Source organism: Dendrobates tinctorius, unplaced genomic scaffold (genome assembly GCF_039654945.1).
Source record: "Dendrobates tinctorius isolate UK_male_01 unplaced genomic scaffold, ASM3965494v1 ptg000133l, whole genome shotgun sequence".
NCBI lineage: Eukaryota > Metazoa > Chordata > Amphibia > Anura > Dendrobatidae > Dendrobates > Dendrobates tinctorius.
In genome coordinates this window covers 43,788,798-43,811,708 of record NW_027361801.1, presented here as the reverse complement: position 1 = coordinate 43,811,708, position 22,911 = coordinate 43,788,798, and the positions used below count along the sequence as shown (strand labels likewise).

Genomic DNA, 22,911 nt, shown 5'->3' with positions numbered 1-22,911 from the left:
TTTGTATAATTCAAAATAAACAGATGCCAACTGGCTAATAGGGTGGGTGCTGTGTCCCCCAATGAGCGTCTCGGAGAAAAGGATTTTACGGTGAGTACTCACAAAAATCCATGTTTCTCCTTCGTCTCATTGGGGGACACAGAGACTGTGGGACGTTCTAAAGCAGTCCCTGGGCGGGATCTTAGCTCACCCAATCCATGCTATTTTGCGCCCCTGATTAGAGGTGCGCAACTGCTGCCTGGAGAATCTTTCTTCCCAGGCTTGCATCCGAGGATGCCTGGGTATGTACGTTATAATGTTTGACAAACGTATGCAAACTGGACCAGGTAGCTGCTTTGCACACCTGTTCCGCTGAAGCCTGGTGTCGCAGTGCCCATGAGGCACCCACTGCTCGAGCCGAGTGTGCCCTGATCCCTGCCGGAACCGGCGTGCCACTGATTTGATATGATTCTTGGACTGTCAGACGAACCCATCTGGCCAAAGTCGCTCTGGACGCAGCGAGTCCCTTCCGCCGCCCTTCTGGAATCACGAATAGAGAGTCTGTCTGGCGGAATGGCGCTGTCCTTGTCACATATCTCCTAAGGGCTCTTACCAGATCCAGGGTGTGCAATGCCTTTTCTACCCTATGCACCGGTGCCGGGCAAAACGAGGGTAAGACAATGTCTTCGTTGATATGGAATGCAGAGACAACCTTCGGCAAGAAGGGGGGAGCTGGCCTTAAAACTACTTTATCCTTATAAAAAGTCAGGAACGGCGGTTTACAAGATAAAGCCGCCAGTTCCGAAACCCGCCTAATAGATGTTATCGCTACCAGAAAAACGACCTTCGTGGACAGGTAAGGTAAGGAGACTTCTTGTAACGGTTCGAAGGGGGGCTCCTGAAGGGCCCTGAGCACTAAGTTCAGGTCCCATGATTCCATCGGTGCCTTATAGGGGGGTACTAAATGTGCGACCCCTTGCATAAACGTCCTAACCTGCCAGACCGAAGCGACCTTTCGTTGGAAAAGCACCGACAGGGCCGAGACTTGCGTTCTGAGCGAACTCGGAGCCAATCCAGCGTCCAGCCCTGCCTGCAGAAAAGCCAGTACGTTGGGGATCGAAAAAACCAGAGGAGCCACTCCGCGATCCCTACACCAACGGAAAAACACTTCCCAAGTCCGATGATATACCTTCGCCGAGGAAGGCTTTCGGGCACTCACCATCGTGGCCACCACATCGCGCCTGAATCCTGCCTGTGTTAACAGCCGAGATTCAATGGCCACGCCGTCAAACACAGGGCCCCTAAGTTCGGATGGCAGATCGGCCCCTGGGACAGTAAGTCCGGCCGATCTGGGAGACGCCAGGGTACGTCCACCACTAGTTGAACCAGATCTGCATACCAGGCCCACCGAGGCCAGTCTGGGGCCAGTAGAATTGCTGGAACCTTCTCTCTCCTTATCTTTCTGATGACTCTTGGAAGCAGAGGTAGCGGGGGGAACAAGTACGGGAGCCGAAACTGGCTCCACGGAAGCACCAGAGCGTCTGCTGCGATTGCCTGCGGGTCGAGGGATCGAGCGACGAACCTTTGAATCTTGGCGTTCTCTCTGGATGCCATAAGGTCCACGTCTGGTGTCCCCCACCGTTGGCAGATCTGTTGAAAAACCTCGGGGTGCAGGGACCACTCCCCTGCCGCGACCCCCTGTCGGCTGAGAAAATCCGCCGCCCAGTTTTCGATTCCCGGAATGTGCACCGCTGAAATTACCACGTGGTTTTTCTCGGCCCAACGCAGTACCAGCCCGACCTCGCGCATGGCTGCCTGGCTGCGCGTGCCCCCCTGATGGTTCACATACGTTACCGCTGTAGCATTGTCCGACTGAACGCGCACCGGCCGGTTTGTCAGCCAACGCTGAAAATGTTGCAGGGCCAATCGTATTGCCCGTATCTCCAGAATGTTGATCGGGAGAATTACCTCCCGAAAGGACCACCGCCCCTGGGCTGTGTGACTCTGGAAAACTGCTCCCCAACCCTGCAGGCTTGCATCGGTCGTCACCACCAACCACTGTTCCGGGGGAAAGGGTTTCCCCTGAACCAGAGACGAGTCGCGAGTCCACCACTGGAGTGACCGTCGGACCGGTGGAGACAAACTGCACCGATGATTGAGGGAAAGCAGCCTTCGGTCCCATGCTGACAAGAGCGCATGTTGAAGCGGACGGAGATGGAACTGGGCAAACGGGATTGCCTCCATCGCCGCCACCATTCTGCCCAACACACTCATGCCGTACCGGATGGATCTGGAGCCCGGCTGAAGAAGGTTCCGTACCCCCTGTTTGATCCTTTGCGCCTTGTCCTGAGGGAGGATCACCAGCCCCTGGGAGGTGTCGAAAACCATGCCTAGAAATACGATTCTCTGAGCCGGAACCAAGGACGACTTGTTCCGATTGATCAGCCAACCTAGGCGGGCCAGGGTATCCAGAGTGATACCGACATTCTCCTGGCACGCCTGAAACGACGGCCCCTTTACCAAAAGGTCGTCCAGGTAGGGTAGTACCGTTATGCTCCGAGCATGCAGGATGGCCATAACCACCGCCATTATCTTTGTAAAGACTCTGGGGGCAGTGGCCAGACCGAAGGGCAGAGCAACAAATTGGAAATGTCGCCCTCCGATCGCAAAACGCAGGAACCTCTGGTGTGGAGGAAAAATCGGGATGTGTAGATATGCATCCTGCACATCGATCGAGGCCAGGAATTCCCCTGGATCCATGGCTGAAATGACCGAACGGAGGGATTCCATCCGGAATCGCCTGACCCTGATAAACTTGTTCAGGATCTTTAAATCCAGTACTGGCCTTACTGTCCCGTCCTTTTTGGGGACTGAAAACAGGTTGGAGTAAAAACCTTGCGTCTCTTCGCTTTTCGGCACTGGGACAATGACCCCGTTGCGCTGTAGCGTCATTATAGCCTGCAACAGACCTTCCGCCTGCGATTCTGTTCCGGAGAGCCGGGAACGGAAGAAACGCCGTGGCGGGAGTCCGACAAACTCTATCTTGTACCCGGACGATATCAGTTCTGCCACCCAAGCGTCGCATGCCACTGCGACCCAAACGTGGCTGAACCTTAGTAGGCGTCCGCCCACTCTGTCGTCCGTAGGTACGAAGTGCCTCGAGTCATTTTGCTGGAGGCTTTTGTGATCTGGCCCCCCTCGCTCTGGGCAAACGGCCTCGGCCTCTACCCAGCGGATTGGCCCTGTAAGAAACTTGCCTTTCTCTAATCTGACCATCATTTGCGGAGGTGGATGCCCTGGCCGAAGTCCACCTCCAGGAGCTACGAAAGGGCCGAAAACGCCTCTGCGTCTGCCTGAATGCCGGCCAACTCTTCTGCTGCGGTAGAAAACTACTCTTCCCCCCTGTGGCTTCTGAGATAAGCTTATCAAGCTTTTCACCGAACAACCGATTGCCTTGAAAAGGCAATGAGGTCAAGGATTTTTTAGAGATAGAATCCGCTTTCCATAATCTCAGCCATAATGCTCGCCTTACGGCGATCGCATTTGCTGCTGCCACAGCAGAACACTCGGCCGCATCCAGAGCGGCGCCGACGAGATAATCACTCGCTCCTGATATCTGATTTGTCACCTCCAAGATTTCCGCGGGCAGATCCCTGTCTTGGAGGGCCCTATGCAGAGTGTCTGCCCATGAAACCATGGCCTTAGCCACCCAGGTAGCCGCAAAGGAGGGGGCCAGAGCCGACCCTGCTGCCTCATACACTGAGCGGGCAAGCCCCTCTATGAGGCGATCAGTTGGGTCCTTAATAGAAGAACCGCTGGGTATCGACAATAGCGATCTTGATGCTAAACGTGACACCGGTGGGTCCACTACTGGCGACTCCACCCACCCTTTATGGAGTTCAGGAGGAAACGGATACTTTGCTTGCAGCGCCTTTTGCATTGCAAAGCGCTTATCCGGGTGTTCCCTATGTTTCTGGACTAGCTCCTCGAACTCCGGATGTGTGGCAAACCTTCTATGCGGACGCCTGGTTTTCTTGAAGGAGACCTTGTGACCTGAGGCCGTGGACACATCATCCTCGATCTCTAAAGTCTGGTTGACCGCCTCAATGAGGCTGTCCACCGAGTCCTGGTATCCCAGGCTTTCTGGATTCCAGGCTTCCTCCTCCTCGCCCTCGTCCTGATCGCTTCCTGAGCTTGGCGACAGGGAACGAGATGCCCTAAAAATCGCCGCCGACTCCCCAGAGGGCCCGGCCGACGGAGAACGAGCTCTCTTACCATGAGCTTGTCTGGTGCTGGAGCGGCCCCTAACGGACGAAGGGTCCTGAGACGTGGACGAGCTGTCTTCCGCTGGCAGACCACCATCCCTGACCCTGCCCGGGCCCCGAAGGGACTCAATTGCCTTCGTAAGGGACATCATAGAATGCGATAAAGACACTGCCCATTCTGGGGGGTCCTGACCCCTGGGCTCTGCAACAATGGAGGGCTCCTGGGCTCGCTCCGACTCACAGGCTTCGCAAAATTTACCCGGCTGCGCCTTAGGCAGCCTGACCCCACAGGAAACGCAAACAGCGTATAGGAAAGAGTGAGCTTTCCCTTTGCCAGACATATTGCAGGGTAGGGTAGGAGGAGGAGGGTAACCCCTTCCTTGACAACCAGTGCGGCACTCGAAACGGGGTTGCACTCACCCACCAGTAACGTCCCACCTCTTCCACGGGGTGCTCTGGACGCAGCGAAAACCCTGAGACGTGGACGAGCTGCTTCACGTGCCGTTACTCGCCGGGGGCACTGCGGTGCACTTTGGAGAGAGGCGGCGGGGCTTCCGACCGCACTCCGGCGAGGAAATGCGAGGAGGGGGAGGGGGGCGGGAGCCTCCGGTCACTGTGCGCGCCCGCCGCGCTCCCCGGGCCGCCGGAAGTCAGTGGGCGGGGCTTCCGGCCCCCACCGGAAGCGGCGGAACTCGCGGCCCTCCACATACAGCGGGGACCGCGGCCGCCGGCGGAGCTTCAGCCGTACTCCGGCGGGGACCTGCGAGGAGGGGGAGGAGGGCGCGCGCTCCCCGGTCACTGCGCGCCCGCCGCGCCCCCGGGCTGCCGGAAGTCAGTGGGCGGGGCTTCCGGCTACCACCGGAAGGGGCGGGCAGGCCTCGCGCGGCCTTGCGGATCTCCCCATACCGCGGGGACCGCGGCCGCCGGCGGGACTTCTGGCCGCACTCCGCATGTGGCACTACTCACACCGGGTTCCACCGGGGAGAGAGTCGGGCCCCGTGAGAAAAAGTAACCCCGTCGGGCGGGGGAACAGACAGCCCCGCGGCGCATTCTGGCGGGTCCCGTTCCGGAGGGTGACCCTACAAAAAAAAAAAAAAAAAAAAAAGGTGAGCCTGGCCGCCGGGGGGGCTCTCTTGGGGTGCTCTCAACCCCATCCCTGGGCGGGGAGGGGGAGGCTACTGGGGGTGGATGCTTCGATCCCCTGGCTCACCTGCGCCTCCAATTGCACCCCTGGTGTCACTACCTAGGGGTGGAAGGGGCCAACCTGAAATCCCGCGTTGCAGGAGAGGAACAAAACGTGGAGTCCGTTGGGGATCGCCCATCGCTCACACGTGCTCGCCCGTTGTAGTTCATGGGGAAATCGAATCCTCTCATCAGGATGCGTTGCCCCTCTTTACAAAATAAAAAAGAAAAATGGTTGTCTGGGGAAAAGTCCCAGATGTGTCCCTCGGTGCGGGAGAGAAAACACGTGGAGGACTACTCACACGTGGTCGCCCGTTGATGATTTGGGGAGATCGGACCCTCTCTATAGGATCCGTCGCCCCTGTCTTATCTTCAAAGAAAGGAAAAAAAAAAAAAAAAAAAAACCTAGTCTGGAGCTCCAGACTGCGTGTGCCTCCATCAGACACTAAGCAAAAAACTGAGTTACGCCCGGTCTGGGGGCGAGGGTGTATGCGGCGGAGGAGGAGCTAACTCTTTTTTTGTATACTTAGTGTCAGCCTCCAGACGGCAGAAGCACACACCCACAGTCTCTGTGTCCCCCAATGAGACGAAGGAGACATCCTTAGATCACATCTACTAGCAACTATGCATTTGGCATTACAATAGCACTCCGATCCGGCACCACAAGCTTCTAAAATGCTGTCAATCATAATTCGTTCCATCTTCCGGGACGCCGCATCTTCATATGTGGGATAATTCTGAAAGCATTAGCTACGTATACAAGCCTAATAAGGAAACACTACTCAGAATACTGGACACAGACAAAACGCACAATGTAATGCTCCACGCCCAAAGTAGTAACAACCCCAAATATACACGATTCAATACTGACAATGAGGAATGCATGAGCCTGAAGAAGAGCATACTACACACCAACTATAGCTCCATGCTGCTTGTCTACAGCAATTGTGATGGTTTTATGGCACCTGCTCTAAAAAGGAGACTTGCTATTAGGGTTAACCCCATGTCTGGCATTTTGCATCTAAAAAAGTAAATTTACCCACAAGCAATGGTTTTAAAAAGGATCTCACTACTTTTACATGCTAAACTGGCTTTGTCATGGAGTGGCTGAAGAGCTGAATAAAATATATTCTTAATTTCTCATCCCCATTGCGGAGATTTTATCTTGTATGTGCCAATTTCTCCTTCAACCAAGGGAGCATTAAAAAAAAATATTCATTTCTGGGCGGCGGCGACTTTCCTCTGTATAACCAACCAGAGAAAGAAGTGTGTATAATGGATGTGATCAACCCCATGGTCATAACCACAATATAACACAAAAACATATAAACAAATGAATAAATTTTATTAACAAAAAATTCCACACAAAGCATGACATTGATAAGAATAAAAACAATTAAAAAAGGCCAGAACAAATTGGCCGTGTGTAACACTACAAAAAAGCTTCTAAAATAAGAACCTAATGCTCCACTCCTCCACGATGCTGAGGCAAAGGGTTTGTATAGGAATAAATATACAGTACTCTACAGCAAAGATGCAAAAATAATACACAAGACAATAATTCGATAAAGATGTCAAATATAATAATGTGTATCATGACAAGGCATTATGACAAGTATAAAATGTCAAATATAATAATAATATGCATCATGACAAGGCATTATGAGCAAAATCAGCAAATAAAGTGCAGGTCACTAAAAGTGAAAAAATAATTGCTGCAAGTTGAAAGAGATCTGAGAAATATCAATACCCTATATGACCCATTGGTCAAGATTTAAAGGGATGACCTCCATTTTCCCTGAGGAAGCCACGCTTGGGTTGGCGATTCGCGTGGGGTCTCCCCCTCCTCCTCCCATTACATCATGCGGGCTCTCCTTATCTATGGGTTTGTGGCAGATAGGCATCTATTGTGTTATCCTGCCTCTATTTGGATATTCACCAGCATTATTCAATGTTCCTTTATTGGTCTGCCTTCCATATATATGGATTTACATTCTGCCCTCATCCATTTTATACTTGTCGTGATACAGATTATTATTATATCTGACATCTTTATCGAATTATTGTCTTGTGTATTATTTTTGTATCTTTGCTGTATAGAGTACTGTATATTTATTCCTATACAAACCCTTTGCCTTAGCATCGTGGAGGAGTGGAGGATTAGGTTCTTATTTTAGAAGCTTTTTTGTAGTGTTACACACGGCCAATTTGTTCTGGCCTTTTTTAATCGTTTTTATTCTTATCAATGTCACTCTTTGTGTGGAATTTTTTTGTTAATAAAATTTATTCATTTGTTTATATATTTTTATGTTATATTGTGCTTATGACCATGGGGTTGCTCGCGTCCATCATACACACTTCTTTCTCTTGTTGGTTGTATATCTAATTATGTGTGTGGTCAGCAGTCCCCCGTAGTTATTGGTAGTGCCCTCAGATTTTTGTTTTTTCTAAATTGACTTTCCTCTGTATAACATCGCTCAACCATAAGGCAGCAACATACAGGGGAGAAAAAAAAAAAAAAAAAAAATAGAAAACGCTCCCAGAGAAGCTTAGAACTGGCTTGTGCGCTATGATTTGGTAAGACTGAGGTGTCTAATCAGGTCACACAGATTGCGCTGCCAGTGATTACTTGCATTACAAGTGCAGGGAAAGGAGGACAGCTGCAAGGCATGTCATTACATATACTAAATCTACCCCAGGCACCACAGAAAAATGCCCCGATAGCTGGAACAGCTGTAGAGCAATGTATGCGACACACTGCAGCTCTCATCTTACAGCACTGTCATGTCATTCATAATCTAATGATATGACAGTACTGAGAAAGGAGAGCTGCAGTGTGCGAACAGCATGTCACATACACCGCTCTACATCTATTCCAGCTATATGAGCATTATTACCCAATGCTAGTGATAAATGCAGTGCAGTGAGTACTGACACAGCACAGCTGTCCTCCACCTCTCCCTGCACTTGTCGGTAATCATTGGCAGTGAGATCTGTATGACCAGGTTAGACAGATCAGCTTTACCAGATCACCATGAAAAAGCCTGTTCTACCATATTAAGAACCCTAAAGTGTACAAGCCAATATCTCCATAATGAAGCGGACAAAAAAAATACCGTAAATTGCTTAGATCTTCAGCCACTTTATCATTAAAAAAAGATAAGTAAAAGCAAAAGTTGGTGAAAGCTCCTTTTTAACAAATGGTGTCAGTGACTAAGCATCAATTTTTTATTTCCATAGGTATAGACCAATTAGAAATGGAGGTGCACACATCTCGGTCAACCCTAAAGATCAAACACGGGCTGTTCAGGTGGCTCCTGCCAGCTCTGGAAGAGAGGACTGCACCGTCCACTTGTCTCCGGACCGCTGACACCTAGGAATGGCAGCAGCAGTAAGGGCAGCGGATGAAATATTCCTGTAAATGTTTTTCTGGTGCAATATGAGGTGAATATGGTTCTGTTCATTTCTCTATAACAGCAATTTTTTTTTTTTTTTAAGGGCTTGCATACATTTAAATGGGTTTTCCCCATAAACAAAGTTCATTTAATCAACATTTTAACTAATTGTGGAAATTATTATTCCAGGATCAATTGGATGCGATTAAATAAAATCTTTCTGTGCTGAGATAATCTTATAATTGTGCCTTCGCTGTGTTCTGTGCAATGGCTGTGTCTGACTGTGCAGGGACATGGTGTCACCCTGTGCTATAATGTCTGTATACTCGTCCCCCCCCCCCTGCCCAGGAGATGTGATATGATCAGACCATGTTCCTGCACAGTCAGACATTCAGACACAGTCATTACACAAAAGGACTTTTTTTTCCTTTTTTTTTTTTTTTTAACCCCTTAATCCCATGTGACATAATATCCCGTCCATGTGCCCTGGGACTTAATTCCCAGGGATGGGATAGTACATCATAGTGGTGAGCGCCGCTGACCGCGGCCACGTGTCAGCCGATTATCACAGCTGACACCTGGCACAATGTGTCAGGGGTGGTCCCGGACCACCCCCGACACGTTAACCCCTTGCACACCACGATCAAACACGATCGCGGTGTACCGGGGGTTAAAGGGAAGCATCGGCAGGGAGGGGGCTCCCTCCGTGCTTCCCTGAGCCCCCCACGGCAGCGCAATGTGCAGCGCTGCTGCGGGGGGCTCCTTCCCTGCAAGCCCCCGAATCCAAGATGGCGACTGGGACCTTCGGGGGCCTGCAGGGAGCCGGCTTCCTCAATGCCTGCAAAGCGCAGGCACGAGGAAGCCTGCTGCACTACCTGTGACAGATCGCTGATCTGTCACAGTGATCTGTGATGTGACAGGACAGCGATGTCGAACCTGTAATAAAAAAACAAAAAAAAAATTAAAGTACACATTTGGCATCGCCGCGTCCGTAACGACCGGCCCTATAAAACTGTCCCATTAGTTAACCCCTTTAGCGAACCCCTTAAAAAATAAAATTAAAAACCGAAGCAAAAAATAATGATTTATTATCATACCGCCGAACAAAAAGTGCAATAACGCGCGATCAAAAAGACGCATATAAATATGCATGGTACCGCTGAAAACGTCATCTTGTCCCACAAAAACGAGCCGCCATAAAGCATCATCAGCGAAAAAATAAAAAAGTTATAGCTCGCAGAATAAAGCGATGCAAAAATAATCATTTTTTATATAAAATAGTTTTCATTGCATAAAACCGCCAAAACACAAAAAACGACATAAATGAGGTATCGCTGTAAACGTACTGACCCGAAGAATAAAGCCGCTTTATCAATTTTATCGCACGCGGAACGGTGTAAACGCAGGGTGAAAAGATCATTTTTGTGGAAAAAATATGATTTTTTTAATTGTACGGCTGTATGTTATAAACTTCTGTGAAGCCCTTGGGGGTTCAAAGTTCTCACCACATATCTAAATTGGGGGGTCTAGTTTCCAAAATGGGGTCACTTGTGGGGGGTTTTCACTCTTTAGGTACATCAGGCGCTCTCCAAACCTGACATGGCGTCCGATCCGAATTCCAGCCAATTTTGCATTGAAAAAGTCAAACGGCGCTCCTTCCCTTCTGATTTCAGCCATGCGCCGAAACAGTGGTTCCCCCCCACATATCAGGTATCAGCGTACTCAGGACAAATTGCACAATAACTTTTGCAGTCCAATTTCTCCTGTTACCCTTGGTAAAATAAAAAAAATTGAACCTGAAGTATTTTTTTTGTGAACAAAAGTTAAATGTTCATTTTTTTATTAAATATTCAAAAAATTCCTGTGACGCACCTAAAGGGTTAATAAACTTCTTGAATGTGGTTTTGAGCACCTTAAGGGGTGCAGTTTTTAGAATGGTGTCACTTTTGAGTATTTTCTATCATATAGACCCCTCAAAGTGGCTTTAAATGTGATGTGGTCCGTAAAAATAAAATGGTGTTGCAAAAATGAGAAATCGCTGGTCAATTTTTAACCCTTATAACTTCCTAACAAAAAATTTCGGTTCCAAAATTGTGCTGATGTAAAGTAAACATGTGGGAAATGTTACTTATCAAGTTTTTTGTGTGCCGTATCTCTGTGATTTAAGGGCATAAAAATTCAAAGTTGGAAAATTGCGGAATTTTCAAAATTTTCGCCAAATTTCCATTTTTCTCACAAATAGACGCAAGTTATTTGAATGAAATTTTACCACTAACATGAAGTACAATATGTCACGAGAAAACAATGTCAGAATCACCGGGATCCATGGAAGCGTTTCAGAGTTATTACCTCATAAAGGAACAGTGGTCAGAATTGTAAAAATTGGCCCGGTCACGAACGTGCAAACCACCCTTGGGGCTTAAGGGGTTAAACAAATCCAATTGTGGAACTTCTTATTCCAAGATCTACTGATTAAAACATACTTTGTTGATGGGAAACCCCTTTCTGGTTATGATAAATATCTGATAGCAGGGAGCCTCACTGTTACATACTTGGTAAAGGTCTGACAGTCTGTGCACCAGGGCTGAAATGTTGACAATGATTTCAATGGAGGGCTTTAACCCCCCTGGTTCTCTTTACTGCACCCTCCATAGTAAAGTGTTTAAATGAAGCATCAAAGATGGACCCCCATCTAACTAGCCATTGACATTTATGCTACATTTTTAAACTGCTCATTTCTGCAGTGAAGACTAACAGGGGGCTCCAAAGCCCCTTTCTGGCGATCGGTGGTGTCCCATCAATCGGGCATTTATTACCTATTCTGTGAACAGACAATTACTGTTCATCGGAAAACCACTACAAATATTGTACAGCCTGTCAAACACTGGAGTATTATACCTCCTGGGCCTCAGCATGATAGTTTTTTTTACCTATTTAGATAACCCTTTCTTCCTGTGAATGATCAGACACCTTTAGCTTATGTGACATCGGGTCTGTAGTATAGACCAGCGTTTTTTTGAACACAAATATTAGGTGGTCAAGAAATACATTATTCATATATTCTATTTCATCAGGTTTTGTCAATGAGCAGGAATCTCTAAATAATGGATTGTGACATTGGACACTGCTGTACTTATAAGCCACACAGATGCACCATGAGCCATTTCCAATCCTGCGGGGTTATAGGTCACACACGCCAGGATCCCAGGTCGCACTAACTCTATGCTCCTGTGAAGGCATGCAATTAGTCTAGGTACTATCCTATGATCGAGACAAAACTTATGAATGAAAGCAACCAGGGATTTTAGGAATTGAATATTTGTTACATAATATGAACACAGCCTTGTTAAACGGGTTCTAGAAGGATTTTCCCGACGACTGAAAACAAGCTTACAACACAGCAAAGGGACCTAATTGTTAAAAGTTGTCAGAAGGGTACAAATATTTTTTTATTTTTAAAGGCATTTAAAAAAAAAAAAAAAAGAGGGAACACTGAAGAAAGTCATCAAGAAGTGATTTTAATGTCGCTGTATTGTCAGATTTCTTTGAACTAGACATCCCTCAAATTGTCCAAGAGGCCTACAACAACATTTAAGGAGCTGCAGGAAATTCTGTCAAGTACTGGTTGTGTACATTTTTTGTTACAAAGAAAAATAGCCAAGCCCTGTTAAGTTTAGCTGAAGCCTACATAAGTTTGCCAAAGCATATGGGAAACTGTTATGGTCTGATAAGACCAAGGATGAACTTTTTGGCAATAAAACCAAAAGATATGTTTGCCGCAAAGCCAACACTGTGCATCACCAAAAGAACACCATAACCACAGTACAGCATGGTGGAGGCAACAATAAACTTTGGGCTGCCTTTTTAGCAGCTAGGACTGGTGCTTTAGAGGTGGAGGAATTTATGAACAGTCACAAGTATCAGTCAAACAATTCAAGCCTTTGTTATAAAAAAATTTTCACCTTTCAGCACAACAATGACCCCAAACATACTTCCAAATCGGCAAAAGATGATCAAAAGGTTTTGTAACGGTCCAGACATGAAACTCATTAAAATATTTATGAGTTGATTTGAATAGAGATGTACACAATGTGACAGATTTGGAGTGCTGTAAGGAAGCATAGGCAAAGATTATCAATTCTAGATGTGCCATGCTGATACTACCCAAAAAGACAACACTGTATACATGCAAAGATGCTTCAACAAAAGTATTAGCTTAAGAGTGTGCATATTTATGCAACCATACTAATTTTAGTACTTTTTTTTTTCCTCGTTTTCCACCTGAAAAGATTTCAATTTATACCTCACTTGAATTGTGCAGATTATGTGTCATATTAAACGTAGAAAAAGATCTGAAACTATTTCTGACATGACAAAAACTTGGCATTTTAACAGGGATGTGTAAACTATTTATAGTCACTGTAACTTCATTATAGAAAGAATACCATTTAAAGACAGACATGGAGATGGCATGGTGTACTGTACATTACAGAGATGTCACGCCGCAGAACTGAGGAGAATTAAAGGGGTATTCCCATCTACCAGATCCTATCTCAATATGTAGTAGGTGGAATAATATTAGCACATGCCTCCAATTACAAATGTAGTATAGTTCTCCAGATAAGCTAATGTCCCTTTCCTCATGTGCAGGCATTGTAGGTTCTTAGGTATCCATTGATACGACCACTAGAAACTAGCTGTCTATCATTGGATATAACCATGGATACCTAAGGTCCTGCAATGTCCACATGAGAGAATGACAGAGCGAATCAGAAAAACTATACTACATGCCTAACTGGAAGTATTTGCCTATATTACTATTATTACAACTACTACATATGGGGATAGGATCTTGGAGATGGGAATGCTCCTTTAAGGATTAGCACTGCCCTGAGTGGCTTTCCCATTAATATGAGCCTGCCCAGCCTCAGCAAGCATTGCTTTCTGTAAGACAACGTGGTCTGGCCTCAGCTCTAGTGTAAAGCTCAGAGAAAGCAGCTACCCGTCAGACTGGAGACTAGCTGGTCAGCATCTGACCATTTCCTGATGCATCATTTACAAACAAATGCTTCTTGCAACATACAAGGGATTTTATAATAAATGTTTATAGATTGGAAAGACCGTTTTACAGGAGACAGAAGCCACCGCCGCTGCATTAATGCCATTCTGTGCGGCTTTGCCAGTGAGATGGAGTAATGGCGCTGCTAGTAGACGCTTCTGGTGGTCTGATCCTGATAAAAAGGGGCGGAGAGAAATACAGTATTGTGAAAAAGTGTGAAAGGAATGCTACAAAGCACGAGTGCGGTCAGATATAGGAGTGTACAAGTGAGAGACCAAACAAAACCAATATTTGGTGTAACCTTTACTTCCAAAACAGCCTAGCTTATAGGTACACTCCCAGAGGCAGGCATTTTGTAGGATTAAGGCGGTTTACACACAATTTTTGGTTTGTTTTTCATTGTGTATTGTTGCTGGAAGAAAAAAAAAAAAAAAAAAAAGCACAGTGTCTTACAGTTCCATCATTGTGGATGGAAGTTATAGAAATCTCCTGCCCAGTTTATATTTATTTTTTGCAATGAAAAAACACAGGTAGCCTAACCTTAGAAAACAGGTGCAGAAATTCTGCCAGAAAAAAAAACTCCCCCAAAGCTCATTGTGCGAGTGTGGCGTTGTAGTAAGGAACAGGTGATAACCGTCATCATTTTCATACGTAGGATGAAACACTGGCAACAACGGAAACAGACACTTGTGCATGCGGCTTAAAACGGGGTATGGATCTGCCAAATTCTGGTAGAAAAGTGAGGTTGTGGAGGATCATTTCATGTCACAGGTCATACACCATGGCAAGCAACAAGAAATAAGGTAGAGACAGACTGCACAGGCCTACAACCACAGATCTGTGGTTCCTTCTCCAAGATGTTTGGAACAACCTCCCTGCAGAGCTCCTTACAAGTGTGTGCGACTGTATCTAGAAGTAACTGCAGCCACAGAACAATCACACAAAATATTGATTTCATGTAGATTTTTCTTTCGTTCTTACACTTTAATTGAGCCAAGTAAATTATTAAACCCTTCTATATCTGGCAGCATTCCTTTCACACCTGCCTAAAGCCTTTCCACAGTGCTGTATGTTCAGCAGACTTGAGCCCACCTTTTAGACAGAAGTGGTGACTTGGATTTGCTGTTATTTTTACAGCCCAATCGCCAGTATAATAAGAACATGATGTGTTGGGTCTGAAAAGAAGATAGTTTCATGTACAGTTCAGACCAAAAGTTTGGACACACCATCTCATTCAAAGAGTTTTGTCCATTTTCATGACTATGAAAATTGTAGATTCACTCTGAAGGCATTAGTTTTGGTCTGTACTTTATACTGAATGGTATTACACCTGTTTATAGTGAATAACTCAGTAATTCCCTATCCATTAGGGTAAGGGATCATTTATTGATATCTGGGAGTTTAACTTTAACTAAAGACCCACAATAGATTTTAAGAAATGCCACCTGGAAACGTTCACAGCTCTGGTTGTGTCTATGGGACTGCCGGATAAATGTTTCTGCTCAGCTAGATCCAGCTGACCCTTAGACAATAAATGGAGAGAAGCACAACCTCCAGACCATTCCAACCAGTAACTAGATGCTAGTATTAGGAAGAACTGATGAACTTAGTACATCACTCAGGTTCACACTAAAGGCAGGAACACAAGGCATCCAGCATGGGCAGGGAAATTGCCAAGTATCCACCTTCATGTGACCCCAACTTCAGACTGACCACAAGTCAGAGGTAACTGTCACAAGCACTCAGGGAATGTCTATGAGAGTCTCATTCTGGCACTAAGACACTTACTTCTGGCTCACCCAGAAAACACCGGAGCATTATGGCAGGTCACAACCTGCAGCAGATGGAGCACAGCGGCACCGATACCAGAAGATGACCGCGGCTGGTAAGTATATTACTAGGGCCAGGGAACATGCATTAGTGGCACCATTCTAGAGGTATGATAAAAACAAACAAAAAAATGCTGGAGTGGTGCTGCAAACTCCATAAACAAGTTATTTGGACCACCATATCCAAAAGTAAAGCTCCAACCACTATTAATAGTAAGAAACGAATGCTGATAAAATGCCATATTTCTTTATATTAAAGTATCACTCCAGCAGTTTTTTATTGGATGGCTGGAGTGGTGCTTTAAATGCGAGTTCCCTGCCCTGTCTTATACTCACCTGCCACCATTGTTTTCCAGCATTACTCCAGTCGGTCTCTGGTGAAAAGTGACCTGCCGGCTGTTGCAGTGTTTCATGGAGCGTGCTGGAGGTCATTTTTCAATATAAGTCTACGAGAGCCTTGTTCTGACCTTGTTCTCAGACTTGTTACGTAGATTCTGACCAGTCAGTAGCTGCGCTCACAGGATGATGTTGCACGACCATAACAGCACCGAAAAATGGCGAAGCAGCCAAAGGGTGAGGACATGACAGGAGACTCACCATTTAAAGCGCCACTACAACACTGAAAAAAAAAAAAGCTGGAGAGGTGCTTTAAGCAGCGCTGGGCCAAGATCATGGATTTCTCCATCTTGATCTTCAGCTGCTCATATGTATGGATGTATGGGATCATTTTGTCAAGCTTTTCCTTTTGTGAATACTAGGGTGACCGCAAAAAATCGATGTCGGAATTTTGTCCGTCTGGACCCCACAAAGCGATTGCCCTTTCCAGATATTGAGATAGCCAAAATTTGAGCTCGATCAAACGACGTTAACCCGTGCCGCTCGTCGCTCAAAGTTTGAAAAAATCCAAATTGAGTTATTTTAAGATTTAGGTATTTTGCATAGTCTGTTAGACTATAAAGAATGTGACAACAACATTGCAGAAATAGCCCTGACCAAATTTTCTAACCATTTGTGGTATTTGAATGCAGAGTTGGTGGGATTATCGTTTTTTGATCCCACCATTACAGACAATGAAAAGTTGTTAATGGCTAATAAATTGCTCAGTAGCACAGATGAACCATCAGAGCACGCTAGGGTTGTAAATCCAAAAGTTAGGAAAGAAAAATTAAAAGAGGTAGGAAGTAACCGACTTTAACGACCTTCTGACAAAAGATGAAGAACAAAAGCAATATGTCCTGCAAGTTGTAAGCAAATGCCGAGCATTATATTCTGACGTTTCAAAACTACTTTAACAAAAGCTCTAGAATAGATTAGATAACTATGTAAAATTATCAACTCATGTAGGTTAGCGTGCTCTGATGGTTCATCTGTGCTAATGAGCAATTTATTAGCCATTTTTCCCCCCCATATGAGATCCGGTCACCCTAGTGAATACAGTCAATGCTGAGATTAAAGTATACGTCCTACTAGAGTACATAGACATAAGTAGAGATGCCAAGCTCGGTAGCCCACCGAGGGCCAGTAAAGAGCAGTTCTAGCAGACTAGAGCCTTCCCACGCCGTTGGAATGATCAGGCTACAAAGAGCGGCCAATGACAAAAATGAACAGTTTGGGGGGCTGGGATCGGACACGGCAGATGCATTTTGAAATATACAAAGCCTTTGTGGAAAACAAGCCAAAAAATGCTACGTCCCATGTACACTCACTACCATACACCCATGGCTTCTGAGCACCTAAAGCAAGCAATTGCTTCCACTTCACGGCAGACAGAAGCAGCGCATCCAACAAAATGTGACCAATGTGGGACAATAAAGCCATAATGTCGAGCACAATAAACTCCAATGCATTGCGTGTGCACGGCAGCATATCCGGCCCAATTTCTATTAATATGGTGCCTGTGAGGGGAAAACGGTGTGCCTCATTGAAAAATTAGGAGTACATGGAGGTAGAGTATGGGCCGATACATCATGTCTCACGATACAGGTCTAGATAACATTTCTGTACATGCAGTAGTGAGAGCCATAATGAAAGGGTGTACAGACGAAGATCTGTGTCTGTTAGAAACGTACAACAAAGACAGTCTGTGACCAAATTCAGCCATTTTGCAAAATCTATACATTGAGAGAACCTTTCTGCTCCGCATCAGCTTCACATGGTGACTACTAAAGGGCCCAAAATAAAAGCTAACAAATCTAGCTGCTTACCGAACCGTGTGACAGAGGAAAGGCGTGTTTTGTCAGATCTTCAAATATCTGTTTTCTGCTGTGCGTTTCCTGTTTCAGAGCAAAACGCAGGTTTCTCATATCCTAAATTGCAAAAGGATAGACGTGAATCATTGCATCCATCTCACTGACATGCATTGTAAATGATGTGAGGCTTGTACTCTGAAGAACTAATAAGCAGCACATGGTGATCACAGAAGTGGTGAAACGTTTATACATTACTAGATGAATAACATCCTCCGCTACAGCAGTTATAGCAACAGAATCAACCCGACATCCTCAACTGAACACTACGTCTCAGCCGTCATTTACCAGTAGCTCTTCAACATATGAAAAAAAACTTATTTCTTACAAGGGTCTCTAAGAAATCTATGGTGTGTTCACATGCTATTTTCACAATATGAAGGAGTTTGTATAGGTTCCCTCCAGGTTCTCCGGTTTCCTCCCAAAGACATACTGATAGTGAATTTATAGTGTGAGCCCCAATGGGGACAGTGATGATAATGTCTGTAAAGCACTGTGAAATTAATGGCACCGTATAAATGAGAACAATAGATAAATGTGCTACACACTGCTTAAAATTGAGGCAAGGAACAGTATCAGATTATGACGTCTGAGTGCATCCTGAAGCCATAGAACATCTTAGACTTGTTCAGCCCTATAGGAGACTATAAAATTTGTGGGTGACCGACAACCCCTTTATTCATTGATGCACTACATTCATGCGACTTTGGGAGCCACTAATCATCCTGCGTAACATTTAAAGGGGTTACCATATTTACTTTTTAATTAAGTTTCTGTACCGGCTGGAGTTCGTCATAAAACAATCTGCGCTTTACACCCCTTCTCCGGTGAGTCTGCGCCACAGCTCCCGGTGTCTGGCATTGGCTGCAGCGCTAATGTCACTTTTCCAAAGAAGCAGCAGCGAATGAGCTCACGGTTCTGCCAGTGTAGACTGAACGGCCCCTGCCGAACTGCTGAAAACACTGTCGACGTGACAGCGGACACTGGGAGTAGCAGCGGAGACTCTCCGGTGGACCCGCGGAAAGTAGTTTAAGGTTTTATAACAAGCAGCCAGGAAAGATTTTAAGGGGAAAGTAACAGCCCCTTTGAAGGCTATGGGGGCTAAAATGTGTTATTTCAACTTCTATTTGGCCAGTATGCATCAGTCCTTTTTTTTTTTCCACTGGATATAAAATTGCAAGACTGCATTATCCCATAATGAGGGCCATTGCAAAGAAGCTTATGCCATGGTTCCATGTGTTTATTTTTTTAAATGGTGATGGATTTATCCATCCAGATTGTGAGCGCTGTGAGGAGCATACCACCTGAGAATGTGGGCACGGACACAGTGTGCACCTTGCCTCACTCCTATAAGCAGTATTACACATAACTGTACGGATTAAGAGACATACTTACTTTACAGGTTACATCCAGACCATAAGCATTCTCTCCTCTACTGGAGGCACCTCCCATCTTTTCAATCCTTGCAATAACACCAAGAGGAACCTCAAATACAATTGCTGGCTCCTAGCAAAAAAAAAAAAAAAAAAATATGCATTCTGTTTCACCCAAAAAGTTATAGAAAGATATGAAATATTACTGTCAAATTGCATATGAAAAAGCACGCAGGTAATGAAGAGTTCTGACAACACAATCTCAGTCTCATCGGTCTGCTCTGTTAGTGGTGGCTTTGCAGGGCTTGTGAAAAAACTTTTGTCAGCTGCAGAGAATGCTGGGAGTTGTAGTTTCACAGAAACTGGAGAGCCACTGGTAACAGGCCACTGGAAATGATCTTACACTGACTGTTTTCTATGTCTACTTCTGTGCATTGTCAGTTTTACAGATCATGTCACAGAATTTGAGAATCTTAGATGAGTAATAAAGCCCCCCAAAATTTTCCTTTTTTTTCTTTTTCTAAAAAAAGCTGTTTTAGAATCAGCCAAGGTCCCCCCAAAACACATTAACCCACCCCTACTTATGCCTCCAACAAATTCCTTCTGCAAAACAGCAGACATCTCCGCTCACAGGAGTAACATGAGTAGATTCGCACTTAACGATTTCCTCTATAGTCAGAAGGAAAACTCGCAGAGGCAACCTCTTTCCCACCTCTGCATTCTGGTAGCAAGTTAAAGGGTTTGTCCCTTGAAGAAAGTAATCACTAGATCTTGGAATAATAATTTCCACAGTTTGATGTGTTAAAAAAAATGTTCCTGTGCTGAGAGAATCTTATAAATGTGACCCTGCTGTGTGATGTGTAATGGCTGTGTCTGGCCGTGCAGAGCTGCTTCAGTACACAGTGAGCACACACAGCTCCTGGCTGGGGAGGCCGAATAAGTCACTTGTGATAAGTGAGTATACAGACATGCAGCAGGGCTCAAAATGGTGATATAACAGGAAGAGGAATGCGCCTTGAGCCCTGATGCTTTGTCTCTGTATTCACTTATCATAAGGGACTTATGTTCCCCTCAACTGGCCAGGCGCTGTGGTATGTGCTGACCATGAACTGGAGCAGATCTGCACGGTCAGAAACAGCCATTACACAGCAGGGGCACATTAGTATTATCTCAGCACAGGAACATTTTATTTAAGACAACCAATTGTGGAACAAATTATTTCAAGACCTATTCGTTAAAATGTACTTTGTTCGTGGAACAACCTATTTAATAGAGGGGTGGAAGTCTGCAGAGAACAGCACTGGGTGATGTATATCTAAAGCTAATCTGAAAGAAAAATCACTTTAACTTACCGTCTCCTCACCTTTGAAGTACAATTTATAGTTTGTGATGTATAGCCTGCCTTTAACTGGACCATTAAATGGACACATGTAAATAACATCCTTATCTGGGAGAAAAAAAAAACAAAAACAAAACAGTACAGTACATACATAAGACTACAGGAATAAACTTTGTAGTAAATAAAACCACCCAAGAACCCTATAGAAGTAAAGTAACACTGCCAGAAAATGCAAAACTAGAACTACTGAGATGGCAGAGCTACACCAAAATTATGTATTCGTGATGAAGTTTCAGTATCTGATGGGATGAAAGATCTTCTCATACACACAACGCTTGTCCATAACCTAGTACAGGAAACAGACCACCATGGGACAACCTTTGCTCAGGTATATACCCAAAGATACCTGTGGATATCCAGAAGCACTTCTAGCAGGGACTACGAGGAAGGTGGCGGTCAGGGTCCAGTGCAGTGAGGATGTTGTGCAAGAATTATTTGTTGTACAGGGGTCAGGGACGACTACCAGGAGATTATTTTTCCCCCCTATTCAGAGATAGAGCTATGAAACATACAGTGTTTACCCGTTACAAGGGTTTCTCCAGGTAGAAGTGGGATTTCATTGTTGTGTTCTTGGTTCATGCCTTCTCTGGGAGGCTGCAAAAGGAAATTAATTCTTAGAGAGTCACATAGATGTCATTAAAACATTATAATATATAAAAAGGATTAAAAAAGTTAAACTGGTACAGAAATCATTACAGGCATGAAAACAGTGTTAGGGCTTGTTATTAGTATGACTAACTTAAAGGGGTTGTATGAAGAAAACAAGTTATCACCTATTCCCTGGACAGAACAGTGGGGTCCAACAACCGATCACCAGAATGGGGCACTTTCATCGCTGTTAAAATTGAGCGCCAGTGCATATGTGACTTTAATACACCCATTTTCCATAGGGCTGCAGAGTGTTGCGTTCAACTGTTCCCAGCAGCCCCTAGAGAGTCAAAGGAGCAGCGGTCAGCCCGACATGCAGCTCAATTTTATAGTTGGGATAAAAGTGCCTCGTCCAGGATAACAATACCCCATTGGGCAGATCAGTGCAGTTCCCATGGCCAGACTCACACCAATCTAAGTCATCACAGGACAAACCCTTTAGTAAAGATGCGAATATTTCATCTTGGAACACATGTTCTCAACATCTATCCAACCATCATAATATTAGCTTAATAGTGCCATATATAAAGGCATAGTAACCATATTATACAGGGCCGGTTACTTGTCTGTAACTACCTAGACACATCGTACAACATAAGGGCTGAAAACACCATCAATAGAAGATTTTTAAAGGGGTGGTCCAACAAAAAGTTATTTTCATCCTAAATCCCTATATATTTAATGCCCTAATCTAATCTCATTCCTAATATACTTCAATTAAAATGTCCCTTATCCTTCCCTAACTACACTAACTTTTTTTTTCTTACAACCTCATCATTTCAGGGGTATTGCTAGTCCCTGCTCGGTCACTATGCAATGTGCACAGTGACAGTGCGCTCAATGTTGTCTGTCAGATCAGCAGTAATAAGCCAGCACCAGAGCACAGTTAGTGTATGTTCTAAGACTAAGCCAGAGCTGGTCTCTGCCAGCTGGGTATTCTGATACTGCGCACTAACAGTTTGCTCTCTTGCCACCTTATTCCTTCTGACCTGAGCAGACGAGAGCGTGCTGTCATTGTGCATAACGCACAATGACAGCAAGAACTAGCTCATCCCCTGAAGCGAGTGTCTCTGATGACACTTCATTTCAGGATGGAGGAGAGGCTGGCTCAGTGACCACAGCCTCTGCATCCTGATAACGCTTGATTTAAGTAACCCAGCATGCACTAGGATTCTCAAATGAAGCATCACCAAAAAACAGTTTGAGTAGTTAGAGAACTTTTAATACAAGTACATTGGAAAATAGTTTACATCATGGCATTAAAGACAGGGATTTAGAATGACAATTACATTGTATGTCAGACCACCCCTCTACATCAAAACATTTTGCAAGCTGCTTCATTTTAAATTTGGAGCTATTAAAAGAATTAAAATTACAAAAGGGACATTTCATTTAATGTCATATTCCCTAAAATGAAAGTCAATGAAAGGGGTATTCCCACATATGAAAAATATTCTTTTTATTTATAGCAGAAACAACTTGATAACGATCACTCAACATGCACTCTGTTCACCGTCTATGGGACTGTCAGAAAAA

General features: G+C 45.1%; 1 protein-coding gene across 5 annotated transcripts in view; it reads right to left on the bottom strand.

The window, feature by feature from the left end:
- Positions 1–22,911, bottom strand: part of MTM1 (myotubularin 1) — a 121,323-nt gene that overhangs the window by 57,958 nt on the left and 40,454 nt on the right. For 4 of the 5 annotated variants that reach the window (XM_073543603.1, XM_073543602.1, XM_073543600.1 and 1 more), the window contains 4 exons: positions 21,240–21,321; positions 20,681–20,775; positions 19,351–19,461; positions 17,914–18,015 (listed from right to left, as the gene is read on the bottom strand). In XM_073543603.1, the coding sequence (XP_073399704.1) occupies positions 17,914–18,015; positions 19,351–19,461; positions 20,681–20,775; positions 21,240–21,321 (390 nt within the window). The remainder of the gene's footprint in view (positions 1–17,913; positions 18,016–19,350; positions 19,462–20,680; positions 20,776–21,239; positions 21,322–22,911) is intronic. The other variant, XM_073543601.1, reaches the window with a different exon arrangement.